We start from the raw sequence: 15,100 nt of genomic DNA on the forward strand, positions 1-15,100 counted from the left end.
CAAGGTGTCAATTCTAGTCGGAACAATTTCCAGAAGCCATATTCCGCTCTTGACCAAACAGCCACTGGGCCTCATGCAAGGTAGAAATAGCCTGCATACGTCATCCTCCCATGATGTGGTCAGCATGGAAACTGCATGAGCCCCTCACAACATCCTGTGTGCTGCTGAACTGAGCTGGGGCGCAGCCGCCTGTCTGCACAGGCAGCACCATGTCGCTCATGGTCGTCAGCATGGCGTGTGTTGGTGAGTCCTGGAAGGGAATCGAGGGAGGGAGTGCTGGGGTGGAGATCTGGGCCTCGAGTGGAGATATGGGCCTGGAGTGGAGATATAGGCCTGGAGTGGAGGTATGGGCCTGGGGTGGAGATATGAGCCTGGAATGGAGACGTGGGCCTGGAGGTAGAGATATGGGCCTGCAGTGGAGATATGGGCCTGGAACTGTAGATATGGGCCTGGAGTAGAGATATGGGCCTGGAGTGGAGATATTGGCTTGGAGTGCAGATATGGGCCTGGAATGGAGATACGGTTTGGAGGTGGAGATATGGGCCTGGAGTGGATATATGGGCCTGGAACTGTAGATATGGGCCTGGAGTAGAGATATGAGCCTGGAGGTGGAGATATGGGCCTGGAGTGTAGATATGGGCCTGGAGTGGAGATATGGGCCTGGAGTGGAGATATGGGCCTGGAGTGGAGATATGGGCCTGGAACTGTAGATATGGGCCTGGAGTGGAGATATGGGCCTGGAACTGTAGATATGGGCCTGGAGTGGAGATATGGGCCTGGAGTGTAGATATGGGCCTGGAGGTGGAGATATGGGCCTGGAGTGGAACTATGAGCCTGGAGGTGGAGATATAGGCCTGGAGTGTAGATATGGGCCTGGAGTGGAGATATGGGCCTGGAGTGGAGATATGGGCCTGGAGTGGAGATATGGGCCTGGAGGTGATGTACAGATGGATCACCCATCATGATCTTTCTTTCCAGGGTTCTTCTTGCTGCAGGGGGCCTGGCCACATGTGTGTGAGTCCTTCCTCAAACCTTAGGTTGTCATCTCCCCACATAAGATGATTTTCCTGAAACGGGAGGCAGGCGGCACAGGGGGTTGACTGATGGGCTGACCATGGGAAGCCATGTGGGAATCTCTCATGAACTAGGAAAAGGAAGTAATGGGAAGCTTGGCCACAGTTCTGTCCTAGCCCTCCCCGGCCTTTCTTTCCCTTGGCTGAGTCTGTGGGGACCCAGGGGGAGACTGAAGTGCTCAAAGGAGCGGTATGCGGGGAGGAAGTGGTGTCACCGGCAGAGGAAGGGAGAGAAGCAGTGCAAGGAACAACAGGCCTCTGAGGACAAGAGCGTAACTCACACTCTCCAGCGTTTCCATGACGGTAGGGGCTGCAGTGTGGCTGCTGTCATTCTACCAGAAGAGGTGGGGGGACCACAGTCATGACCCTGACATTCCAGATCTTCTAATAGGGGCTCAGTTGTTTATTATGGTTCATGCATTAGCTGATCATACCCTCCATGCCGTGTCTACCTTGTGTTCTTTTATGTGAGTAATTTTGCAGTATTAAAATCTAGTAAGAGTCGCTTCTTCAGCACTTGCTCAAAGTTCTCAGCTGACACTTGTTGTAGGGAGACACCATGTCTATGTGGGATGGGTCCTTCCCATAGCCCTGGGCACCCAGGTGTGGTAGGAGCCTTAGAAACGTGGAAATGGGGAGAATCTTCTGAGCACAGGGAGGGAGGGGCGGCTCCACGTCCTTCTCTCTAAGGTAGTGCCTCCTTCTCCCCTAGATGGTCAGGACGAGCCCTTCCTCTCTGCCTGGCCCAGCACTGTGGTGTCTGAAGGAGAACATGTGTCTCTTCAGTGTCGCTCTCGTCTTGGGTTTAACAAATTCAGTCTATCCAAAGAAGACGGGATGCCTGTCCCTGAGCTCTACAACGGAGTATTCCAGAACAGCTTCCTTATGGGCCCTGTGACCCCAGCACATGCAGGGACCTACAGATGTTGGGGTTCACACCCACACTCCCCCACTGGGTGGTCGGCACCCAGCAACCCCCTGGTGATCATGGTCACAGGTCAGAGGCTTTCTGTCTGGGCTTCTCACTGTCCCACCTCCTGAATCCCAGAGCTTCTGGTAGGGGTGTCCATCAGGGTCCGATCATCCAGGCCCTGACTGTATTTGGGGTAAAGGGGGATTCAGTACAGAGAAATAGGTGCTGTGGTGGGAAGAATAATTGTCCCCAGTGATGGCTACATGGTAATCCATGGACCCTGTGACTATTTATGTTATAGGGCAGGAGACTGAAGGGGAAGATGGAGCTCAGGCTGTTGATGAGTTGACCTTGAGATGGGGAGACAGCCTGGACTGTCCTGCTGTGCTCAGTGTAATCACAAGGGTCCTCATGACAGGAGGAGGAAGAGGAGAGTGGGGATTAGAGCAGCGTAGTGGGAGGGAGACTCCATCAGCTACAGTGGGCTTTGAAGATGGGGGAAGGCCATAAGCCACAAAGGCAGGTGGCCTCTAAGGGCTGGAGAAGTCAAGGGAACTGATTCTTCCCTGAGTCTCTAGAGGAAACACAGCCCTGAAGACGCCTTGATTTTAGCCCAGAGAGAACTGGGTCCGATTTCTGTTCTCCAGAAGTGGAAGGGGTCATTATATTCTCTCCTGCCACCATGTTTGTGATAATTTTCTCCAGCAGCAACAGGAAACCAACACAGGAACCCAGGTGAAGGACAAGTTAAGAAAGCAAACAAGGAGAAGGTTGGCTACAATGATTTTAGCACGGGTGGGATACTGATGCTACCACCAGGCTCGATCCACATAGGGAGGAGTTGATGCTCCTGGAACCAGCACCAGGGGCCACCCTATGGAAGCTGGGGCCATGGAGAAGGCACAGACATGACAGGAGAGGCTCCCAATCCCCATCAGGAACTGGGACACTGATGCCTGCCTTACTGATGAGTTAATACCTCCTGCCGGCCTTTCCAATCTGTCCAAAAGAGATTGATTCAGGCTGCTAAGAGCCTGAACATGCAGCCTGTCGTGGTTCCTCTTCCACCCCCACATAAACACCAGGAAAGAGATTAGTGGGAAAGAGATACAACAGCCTAAGAGATGACGCTAAGCACAGTGGGAAGGGAATCAGGGCTACTAGAGACAGAGAGACAGGGAAGACGGAGGGAGACAGATGGAGGGACCTGCACCAGGGGTTATGGGCACAGAAAAGAACACGGAGACACAGAGAGGTAGGAGAGAGATAGACACCATGGAGCGGAAGCCTCACTTATTTCAGGTCCCATGAGTGGGATGAGAAAGGGAGACGCCTTCTGAACTCACAACCTCTCTTCTTAGGAGTCCACAGAAAACCTTCCCTCCTGGCCCACCCAGGTCCCCTGGTGAAATCAGGAGAGACGGTCATCCTGCAATGTTGGTCAGATATCAGGTTTGAGCACTTCCTTCTGCACAGAGAGGGGACCACTGAGGACCCCTTGCGCCTCGTTGGAGAGCTCCACGATGCGGGTTCCCAGGTCAACTATTCCATGGGTCCCATGACACCTGCTCTTGCAGGGACCTACAGATGCTTTGGTTCTGTCACTCACTTACCCTATGAGTTGTCGGCTCCCAGTGACCCTCTGGACATCGTGATCATAGGTGAGAGAATCCAGACCTGCCTCTCACCCTTGCTGGGACAGGGAGTGAACGATCTAGGACTGGAAGCCCCAGGTGGTCATGAGGAAGATGAGTGTGGGGTTCCTATGGAGAGAAAGTGACTTGGTGAGGTCTGTACCAACAAAGGCAGAGAAACTGGAGACACAAGTACAGACCACATGTCATAACATAGAAGCCAGACACAGGGGCCACACAGGGTGTTAGAAAAAGAGATAAAGAGGTAAAGAAGACACAGAGAGACAGACATGTCCCAGAAAGAGGTGTCCTTCCATGTTGACTTTGTTCAGAGACCAGGCACAGGTTAGAAGGTTCCATTCTGTTTTACCTTCACAAAGTGTTCTCTACCAGGAGAACCCAAAGAGACACATCTATCTGGCCTGAGTTGGGCCCTGTGGCCCCAGGCTTGTGGCACCTACAGATGCTGTGTTTATTCTTAAACCTCTGCCTTCCATGCAGTGGAGCTGTCATCATCCCAGGACACCATGGCCCCAGGTGAGGGAGCAGAACAGCAACCCCTGTATGCTGTGAGTTCCTGGAGTCCCCAGACTGGATTCTGAGGCTCATATTCAAATAACACCACATGTTATAGGATTGCTGAGAACAAAAGCCCACAGAGAGACACGGACTGAAATCAGGGAAATCAAAAAGCAAAGACATGAACACACACACAGAATGAGCCAGAAGAAGGGAATTGAGAGACTCACAGACACATAAAGAGATAGAAAAAGAGGGCAGAGAAGTGGAGCATATGATGGAAGGGAGCAAAGAAAAGCCCTAAAATCAGAGCCCTGAGGGAGGGGCACAAAAACAGGGAAAGATAAAGATGTGGGGATGGATTGCAGAGATTCCAAAAGGGAACTAGAGAGACTGAGAGGCAGAGAAAGACAAGGAGATGGAGAGAGACAGATGATAGATGGATAGATAGATATAGATAGATGAAAGATAAAAGATAGATGATAGATAATAGAGAGATAGGTGATAGATAAATAGATGATGAATGACTGATAGATGATATAGATAGATAAGCAGATAGATAGAAAGACAGACAGATGATATATAAATAGACATAGAGAGATAGAAAGACAGATAAACACATGATGATAGATGGATAGATGCATACATGCATACATTGATTGATAGATGGTAGATAACAGAGAGATAGGTCATAGATACACAGATGATGATAGATACATACATAGGTAAATGATAGATCGATCAATAGATAATAGAAATATGCAGAAAGTTATGAACAAGACAGAAAGTGAGAGACTCAGAATTAAAGAAAGAGGAAGATCAAGTCAACCCATCCAAGGAGGGTCAGAGAGAATAAAATCATACAAAAAAAGAAAACATAGCTAGGGATGGAAAAGTGAGGTCAGAGACCTAGAGAGACAGAGAAGGTGGAAGGAGGAAATAGACATGAAGAGAGATGTGGGTGGAGGGTGAGAGAGAGAGAGCATTAGGTCATCGAGCAGGGGAGTGAGTTCTCAGCTCAGGTGTGAGGGGAGCTGTGACAAGGAAGAACCTCCCTGAGGAAACTGCCTCTTCTCCTTCCAGGTCTATATGGGAAACCTTCTCTCTCAGCCCAGCCTGGCCCCACAGTCCAGGCAGGAGAGAGTGTGACCTTGTCCTGCAGCTCCCGGAGGTCCTATGACATCTACCATCTATCCAGGGAGGAGGGGGGCCTTGAACTTAGGCTCCCTGCAGTGCCCAAGGTCAACGGAACATTCCAGGCAGACTTTCCTCTGGGCCCTGTCACCCACGGAGGGACCTACAGATGCTTCGGCTCTTTCCGTGACTCTCCCTACGAGTGGTCAAAGTCGAGTGACCCACTGCTTATTTCTGGGACAGGTGAGGAAAGCCCATGCCTGTCCCATGTCTTATGATCCTAGAGCCTTAGCTGAGGAACTTCCTGCTGATGATGGAAAGAAGGATGAACAGATGCAGAGAGAAGACGAAGCCTGGGTGTGAGGCCGGGGTCAGGGCACAGGATGGCAGACACGGCACCTCCAAACCCTCCTGCACGGCCTGCATGGAGGCCCGCGGCCAGGGCTCCAGGCACCCAGGCAGATGGAGAAAGCGGTCAGAATAGACCCAGAGGAGGGAGACTGGGCTCAGTTTGGGGAGATCAGAGGTTTCCTCAGCCCCTCAACCTTACCCATTTCCCAGAAGCCCCTCCTGGCCTCTCACCCACACAAAGATGTCATCACCAGCAACACCTACACCCTTTTCTTTTTGTTTGAAAAAATATTTATTGAGGTGAAATATACCCATATAGCTTACCACCTTTAACATTTTTTTTTTTGAGGTGGAGTCTAGCTCTGTCCCCTATGCTGGAGTGCAGTGGCACAATCTCAGCTCACTGCAACATCCGCCTCCTGAGTTCAAGCGATTCTCCTGCCTCAGCCACCTGAGTAGATGGTACTACAGGCACGCACCACCATGCCAGGCTACTCTTTGTATTTTGAGTAGAGAGGGGGTTTCACCATGTTGGTCGAGCTGGTCTCGAACTCCTGACCATGTGATCCACCCTCATCGGCCTCCCAAAGTGCTGGGATTACAGGCATGAGCCACCACGCCCAGCCACATTTACCATTTTTAAGTGTAAAGTCTAGTGGTCATAAATACATTTATATTTTATATATATATATATATATATATATATATATATTTTTTTTTTACCCTCTACCCTTTTCTTCCTGGCCTCTGGTAGCCACCATTCTACTCTCTACCTTCATGAGATCCACCTTTTCGCTCCTGTATATGGGTGAGAAATGGGAATCTTTGTAATGACCTCCAGTTCCATCCATCTAGCTGCAAATGACAGGATGTTATTCTTTCTATGGATGAGTAGTCTCCACTGTGCGTATGTACTACAGTTCTCTATCCATTCATCCACTGATGGGCAGGTAAGTTGACTCCACATCTTGGCTACGGTGAACAGTGCTGCACCAATCATACAAGTGCAGATATCACTTCGATATATTGATTTCCTTTCCTTTGGATATAAACCCAGTAGTGAAATTGCTGGATACTATGACGGTTCTCTTTTTAGTTTTTCGTTTGTTGTTTTTGTTTTTGTTTTTGAGACACTTTCCCTCTGTGCCCAGGCTGGAGTACAAGTGATGTGATCTTGGCTCATTGCAACCTCCGCCTCCTGAGTTCAAACGATTTTCCTGCCTCAGCCTCCCTAGTAGCAGGGATTACAGGTGCACGCCACCATGCCTGGCTACTTTTTGTATTTTTTAGTATAGATAGGGTTTCCCCATGTTGGCTGGGCTGCTCTCAAACTCATGACCTCAACTGAGGTGCCCGCCTCGTTCTCGCAAAGTGCTGGAATTACAGGCATGATCCACCGCACCCAACCTCTTTTTAGTTCTTTAAAGGACTTTCATACTTTTCTCCGTAATGGCTGTACTAATTTACACTCCTACCAACAGGGTACCAGGGTTCTCCTTTCTCTACCTCCTTGCCAGCATTTCTTTTGCCTGTCTTGCAGCTAAAAGCCGTTTTATTTTATTTTATTTTATTTTATTTTATTTTATTTTATTTTATTTTATTTTGAGATGGAGTTTCGCTCTTGTCACCCAGGCTGGAGTGCAGTGGCGCGATCTCAGCTCACCGCAACCTCCACGTCCCAGGTTCAAGCGATTCTCCTGCCTCAGCCTCCTGAGTAGCTGGGATTACAGGCACACGCCACCATGCTCGGCTAATTTTTGTATTTTTAGTAGAGACAGTGTTTCTCCATGTGGGTCAGGCTGGTCTCAAACTCTGACCTCAGGAGATTCGCCCACCTCGGGCTCTCAAAGTTCTAGGATGATAGAGGTGAGCCACCACGCCCGGCCTAAAAGCCATCTTAATGGGGTGAGATGAAAACTCACTTCGATTTTCATTTGCATTTCTCTAATGATGAATGATACTGAGCATTTTTTCATATGTGGGGAAATTTCATGTCTTTTGCTCCTTTTTCAATTAAATCATTTGTTTTATTGAGTTGTTTGAGCTTCTTATATTTCTAGTCATTAATCCTGTCTTAGATGCATAGTTTGCACATATTTGCTCCCAATCCATGGGTTGTCTCTTCACTTTGTTGGTTTATCTTTAGCGGTGCACAGGTTGCTTAGTTTGATGTAATCCCAATGGTCTATTTTTTGCTTTGATTACTTGCGTTTTGAAGGTTTTAAACAAAACGTCTTTCCTCAGACAAATGTCCTGGAGCATTTCCTCAATATTTTCTTCTACGTGTTTCATAGGTTCAGCCCTTAGACTCACATCTTTAATCCATTTTCATTTGATTTTTGTGTATGGTGACAGGTAGAGGTGCAGTTTCATTCCTCTGCATGTAGATATCCAGTTTTCCCTGCACTGTGTATTGAAAAGACTGTCCTTTCCTGATTGTAAGTTCTTGGCACCTTTGTCAAAGTCCAATGGATGGGCTGGGCATGGTGGCTAACACCTGCAATTCCAGCACTTTGGGAGGCCGAGGCAGGCGGATCACCTGAGGCCAGGAGTTCAAGATCAGCCTGGCCAACATGGTGAAACATCATCTCTACTAAAAATACAAAAATCAGCTGAGCATGGTGGTCAGCACCTGTAATACCACTATTCAGGAGTTTGAGGTGAGAGAATTGATTGAACCCAGGAGGCGGAGGTTGCAGTGAACTGAGATTGCACCTCTGCACTCCAGCCTGGATGACAGAGTGAGACTCCATCCCAAAAGAAAAGATAAAAAACCATTGGACGTAAATGCATGGATTATATCTCTATTATTCATTCTGCTCTATTGTTCTATGTGCCTTTCTTTATCCCAGCGTCATGCTGTTTTGCTTACTACAGCTCTGTAACATATTTTTAGATCAGGTAGTGTGATGCTCCTCTTTTCTCTTTACACCTTGAAGTCTCAAGACACTGGGCGTCACATATAAAAATTATGGAAAAAAGGATCCCAGGACTCCCTGGGCCCAATATTAGATAACAGAGTGTTGGCCATGAACCAACCTCAAAGATTTCCATTGAGTAGAGGACAGACACCCTCATTTCCTCACCTCTGTCCTGTCTCGTGTCCTAGGAAACCCTTCAAATAGTTGGCCTTCACCCACTGAACCCAGCTCCAAAACCGGTGAGTACAGAACCCTCTTATATCTGTTTTTGGAAACCTGGGGAGGTGGAAACCTTGGATTCAGGCGTTGACTCAGCATCTCACAGCTCTGACATTGTGTGCCTGTCTTCCACCATCTGCAAACTCCAGATACTCCAACAGCGAAAGGGATCTGGGCCCAACACAGGGCTCAGTGAAATCTCTTAATCTCTCATTTTATGAAACTGAGACCTCTTACAAGCTAGAAGAATGATTGCCAATCTGACATCCTTCTCAGGAAAAATGCAATGTTTGTTCTCCCTGCATTCCTAACTGGAGAATAAATTCCTGGGGGCTTGAGAGAGGGAAGGGAAAGGAACATCTGATGAGGACGAGGTGTTTTAGAGAAGTTCCACTTGTCAAGGAATGAGCTTCTGTTGGTCATGAAGCAACTGTGGCTGACTCATCAGAGCAAGAGCCTTGCCGTAACAAAGGACAGAGCTCATGCATGCACACTTCGATTCACTGACTCATTCAGCCACGGCCCCATGCTCAGGCTGTGCAGTGTGGAACCTTTTCCTATTGTTGCCATAACAAATTTCCACAAAGTTCGTGGGTGAATACAAAACGGTTTTTTAATTATCTTACAGTGCTATAGCTCAAAGTATGAAGTGCATCTCACTGGGTTAAAATCAAGGTGACAGCAAGGCTGCCTTCCCTCTGAAGTTTCCAGGCAAGAATCTGCTTCTCACTTGTCCCAGCTTCTAAAGGCTCCCATGTTCCTTGGCTCCTGGTCCCCTTCCTCCTTCCTCAAAATCCACAAAGACTGGTCAGATCTCACATGGCCTCAGTCAGACCCTTCTTCCTTACCACACCTCTTTCTCTGAATGCTGCTTACCCTTCTTCCTCATCTTTTGAAAACTTGGGGATTCTATTGGGTTCACCAAGATGAAAATCCATCATAATCTCCCAGAAATCATCCAGGATACCCTGGTTTTAAGTTCAGCTGATTAGCAACCGTAATTCCATCTGCAATCTTCATTCCTCCTTTCCACATAAAATAACATATTCACAAGCTATGGAGGCTAGGACAGGGACATTTTGGGGTGGGACAGCATTCTCCTGCCTTCCACAAACAGTGAACAAGATGCATTTGGCCTCTGCTCTTGAGACACTGATATTGCAGATGGTTAAATGGGAGGGCAGAAAATGAATGCACAAGTGGACCAATAAATGAATGATCCATTGGGAAGCATCTGTGCATGAAATCTATTTGTTTGTTTGTTCGTTTGTTTATTGAGACAGAGTCTCCCTCTGTCTTCCAGGCTACAGTGCAGTGTCACAATCTTGGCTCACTGCAACCTGCGTCTCCTCGATTCAAGTGATTCTCCTGCCTCAGCCTCTCGAGTAGCTGGGATTACAGGCAACTGTCATCATGCCCGGCTAATTCTTTTTGTATTTTTTTGTAGAGAGGATGTTTCCCCATGTTGGCCGAGCTTGTCTGAAACTCCCAACCTCAAGTGAACCAACCGTCTCAGCATCCCAAAGTACTGGGATTACAGACGTGAGCCACTGTGCCCAGCCAGAATTTAAAATCAATAATAGATAATGCTGAGTGTATAATTTTGGGTGACAGAGAAGTTCTCACTAATCAGATATTTGTGACATTAATCAAAAACACGGATTGAACACCTGAAAGATTGGCAGAAGGATTTTCCACACACAGCTGTCAGCTGTGAAGGCACAAAAATTGTGAAAACAATCTGATGTTGAAGGAAGAGGCTCTGCATTCAAATGCTGGGAATGAGATGGGGAGAATGACAAGACGACTGTAGAGAGATGGAGAGCACACTGGGTACACAGGAAACTAAGGAGGAACAAGGAGTGTGTGTTTGATACTCACAGCCATTGGATTCAACTCAGGGTAACCAGGAATCCCTACATGATTAATAGTGACTGACATGAAAATAAGGGAGGCCCAGGTGCGTAACTGGAATCTAGGAGACTGTGCAAAAGGCAATTCCTGCCCCACTGGTGAAATGTGGTGCTGATTTAGACACTAAGTGGATGAAGCAGATGGATATAAGATATATTTGTGAGGTAGAATCATTTGCAGGGAGGGCTTGCAGGGTTTGATTTTCCTTGTTGTTTAATCCTCACTAAATTAATTTCTTTCTGAGATTTATTCCTCCTACAGGTAAATCAATACCTGGCAAAGGAGTGACAGATATATGAGGGGTGGTGGAAATGAAGGGACCTATTATAGCATAATATACAAGTCTGTGAACGGTGGCTCACTCCTGTAACCCAGCACTGCAGGAGGCCAAGGCGGGTGGATTCCATGAAGTCAGGAGTTCGAGACCAGCCTGGCCAACATGGGGAAACCCTATCTCTACTAAAAACACAAAAATTAGCCGAGCATGGTGGTGCATCCCTGTAATCCCAGCTCCTACTCTGGAGGATGAAGCAGGAGAATGACTTCAACCCAGGAGCTGGAGGTTGCAGTGAGTCGAGATCGTATCACTGCATTCCAGCCTGGGGACACAAGGAGACTCTGTCTCAAAAAATTAAAATAAGAAATTCATAAATATAATAAAACACACACGAATGACAAAGGCACCTGAATTCCAATCATCATTTTTCTATTTCTCTCTAATCACTTCTTTGATCCTTTATCTTATCCATTAGGCAATCAGCCTAAAACCTCTTCCCTATTTGGCTTTCTGTGAACATGATATCATATAGAAAATGTGAAAGCCCGCTGAATCCTCCAGCACAGATCCTGGAATAGAGAAAGTGCTCTGTTCATGGCAAAAAAAAACTTGCCCCCTCACCCAAATCCCCCACCTCAGCCCTACTTCCAATCACCTGTGGAGATTCAGATAGACCATGGGGAGGTAAACGCTAATACTCCTTGGAGTGAGTCCAGATCTTGGAATCAGAGATCAGCGCCAGCACTAGCTCCTGCTCCCCTTTCGTACTAATTCACAGGAGGACAGGTGGTATTGAAGCAGTAGATGGTGGAGGGGGCGGTCCTTCCCCCAGCCTCTCGGGTGGAACAGCAGCCTAACATGTGTCTCCTGAGATCACGAAGAGTAGCACGTTTCACACGGGCTTCAACACTATATCCTGGCTGTTTGACATAAGAGAATTCTACTTTGCTATTTTTATCTTGATTTCACTTTTGTTTCCTTTTCTTGGAGAATGGAAGTTGTTTCACTCAAGAATACTGTGGATGTAGAAATCCTAAAGCACATTCGCTGTGTATCAATCCCAGTCCAGTCTTCCCAGAGAAGACTCTAAACACCTCTTGTACTGCACCTGGGCCTATGCCAATTCCTATCACTCACCGTCACTCAAGGGAGACAGAACACACAGAGAATACATTACATAGGCAGGTTCATTACTAACAGATAAGCAGCGAGTGACAAGAGAAGCCTACATTTCAATGTGAGCCAGTCCCTCAAGGCTCAGAAAAGCTGCTCAGGACATATGGAGTCACCCGATTTGCAGTGTAGCTGGGAGAAGCCAGAAAGCAGCCCAGCCTGGGTTTTGTACCCTGGAGCCACAGGAAGCACTCAGCTAAAGCACTGCATGACGTCCTCCTCTAGGAAGAACAGGAAGACAGCCCAGCTGTTCTGGGACATTCCTCCTCATCTCAGGACGTTGCTGTCTTAGTCCATTTTTGTTGCTATAAAGGAACACTTGAGCCTGGGTAACTTCTAAAGAAAAGAGATTTGTTTGCCTCACAGTTCTGCAGGCTGCACTGGAAGCATGGCACCAGCATCTATTTCTTGTGACGGCCTCAGGCTGCTCCCACTCTGGCAGAAGGGAAGGAGGGTCTGTCTGTGCAGACCAGAGAGATCACACGGCAAGAGAGGGAGTAAGGGGGAGGGGGAGCGATGGAGCTTCCAAGCTCTTTTTAACAACCAGCTCTCCAGGAACTAATAGAGGGGGAACTTGCTAACCCCCTCTCCCTGGAACAGCATTGATCTCTTCATGATGGATCCACCTCTATGACCCAAACACCACCCAATAGGCCCAACCTCCCACACTGGGGGTTAGATTTCAATGTGAGGTTTGAAGGGGTCAAACATCTAAACTAAAGTAGTTGTATCCTCAGCATGTTCTATGGTTACTATGAGAGCTATAACTGAGAAAGTGGGAGAAAGCTAGGTTTCCCGCCATCTGGGTGCTTGTCCTAAAGAGGCATTGTATGTGGTTACCTGTCAATCAAGATATGCGAGACAATTCATAAAGAGGAACTGCTATGATTAGCTTCTTATTGGTGTCTCGTCTTCTTCCAGGTAACCCCAGACACCTACACGTTCTGATTGGGACCTCAGTAGTCATCATCCCCTTCGCCATCCTCCTCTTCTTTCTCCTTCATCGCTGGTGCTCCAACAAAAAAAGTAAGTCTCACGAAGCAGAGACCAGAGAGCTCAGGGCCATGTGGGGAAGCAGGATGAGTGCACGCAGGTGTGTGTTCCTCACCGGCAGGATAGTCCCTGGCCCAAAGCAGGAGCCTCAGAAGCAGGACTTTCTAGAGAGAGCACCAGACACCCTGCCCCTACCTTCAGCTCACAGACCATTGCCTGATTCTGAACTGTATCCTCATGTCCCTTGCAGCCACTGACATCCAGGAGAAGGTTCCATGACAGGCAGAAAGTGGGAGACAGAGTCAATGGGATGGGAACTCAGAGCTATTCATGGGATGGGTCCTTGAGCTCAGAGTGAGAGAATGTCTGCGTCTGCTGTTGGCAACTGAGGGACCTCGGGCACCTATGGCCTCCCCCTGCATGTTGCTATCTGCTTATGAAATGAGGACCCACAAGTACCCTCCGAGCTGTTTTGACGACTACTGTCTTCTACAGATGCTGTTGTAATGGATCAAGAGCCTGCAGGGAACAGAACAGTGAACAGAGAGGTAGGTGCTCCTCGGGCCAGCCTCGTGGCTAGTCTTATTCCCAAAGAGTCCTGAAAAATGTGAGCACCCTCCCTCACTCAGCATTTCCCTCTCTCCAGGACTCTGATGAACAAGACCCTCAGGAGGTGACATACGCACAGTTGGATCACTGCGTTTTCACACAAAGAAAAATTACTTGCCCTTCTCAGAGGCCCAAGACACCCCCAACAGATACCATCGTGTACACGGAACTTCCAAATGCTGAGCCCAGATCCAAAGTTTTCTCCCGCCCATGAGCACCACAGTCAGGCCTTGAAGGGGTCTTCTAGGGAGATAACAGCCTTGTCTCAAAACCGGGTTGCCAGCTCCAATGTACCAGCAGCTGGAATCTGAAGACATCACTCTTCATCTTAGGGGATCGCTCTTCCTCACACCACGAATCTGAACATGCCGCTCTCTTGCTTACAAATGTCTAAGTCCCCACTGCCTGCTGCAGAGAAAACACACTCCTTTGCTTAACCCACAATTCTCCATTTCACTTGACCCCTGGCCACCTCTCCAGCCTAACTGGCTTACTTCCTAGTCTACTTGAGGCTGCGATCACACGGAGGAACTCACAATTCCAAACATACAAAAGGCTCCCTCTTAACACGGCACTTACACACGTGCTGTTCCACCTCCCCTCATGCTGTTCCACCTTTCCACAGACTATTTTCCAGCCTTCTCTCGGCAGTGAAACTTATAGTTTTTTGTGATTTCAATGTAGCTGTCTCCTCTTCAAATAAACATGTCTGCCCTCATTGCTTTAGGTAATGTGACACTGTATTCGCTGAAAGAAACTGGTGTTATCTTTACCATGTCCATATAACCCCATCTGTTCTCCACTGGGTTCTCACCCCTGGACTCTGAGCTTCTGGAAGCAGGGTGGAGCCTCATTTGTCTCTGAGACTCCAATTTCCATTCAAAGATGCAGCACACAGGAGGTTCCAAGGATGGTGAATGAGATGAACAAGTGATATTCTTACTCTCTGCAGACCTGGAAAGCTGGCAGAGTCATTCCATGATGAAACATTTGCAGAGTCACAGGTCTTGTTAGTCTCATCTCCACGGGGACACATATCAACACATCATCTTTCATACTATAAATATACAGTCACTCCTCTGTATCTGTGGGGCTTACAGGTGTTTATTGAACCAAGTATAAATCAAAAATATTCAGAGAAAATATCCACAAAGTTTCAAAAAGCAAAGCTATGTTGAATGGACAGAAATGAGGTGGTGTGTAGGTTGTATCAGGAATTATAAGTAATCAAGAGACGATTTAATGTATACAGGAGGATGTGCATGGGTTATACCCAAATGCCATTTCATTTTATGTAAGAGGCTTGAGCATCTGCAGATTTTGGTATCTGAGTGGAGATCCTGAAACCAATCACTCACGAATAGTGAAGG

The 15,100-nt window shown here is 47.7% G+C and overlaps 1 protein-coding gene across 1 annotated transcript; it reads left to right on the forward strand.

The window, feature by feature from the left end:
* The first annotated feature begins 209 nt into the window (after window positions 1–209).
* Window positions 210–14,456, forward strand: LOC100936383 (killer cell immunoglobulin-like receptor 3DL3). Its single transcript, XM_003779255.5, is given in 10 exon segments — window positions 210–243; window positions 979–1,014; window positions 1,786–2,070; window positions 3,348–3,647; window positions 5,223–5,516; window positions 8,734–8,784; window positions 13,050–13,154; window positions 13,617–13,669; window positions 13,768–13,923; window positions 13,925–14,456. Coding segments are annotated over 10 exon segments (1,431 nt in total). The 3' UTR covers window positions 14,042–14,456.
* The last annotated feature ends 644 nt before the right edge of the window (window positions 14,457–15,100 follow it).

Source organism: Pongo abelii, chromosome 20, assembly GCF_028885655.2.
Source record: "Pongo abelii isolate AG06213 chromosome 20, NHGRI_mPonAbe1-v2.0_pri, whole genome shotgun sequence".
NCBI lineage: Eukaryota > Metazoa > Chordata > Mammalia > Primates > Hominidae > Pongo > Pongo abelii.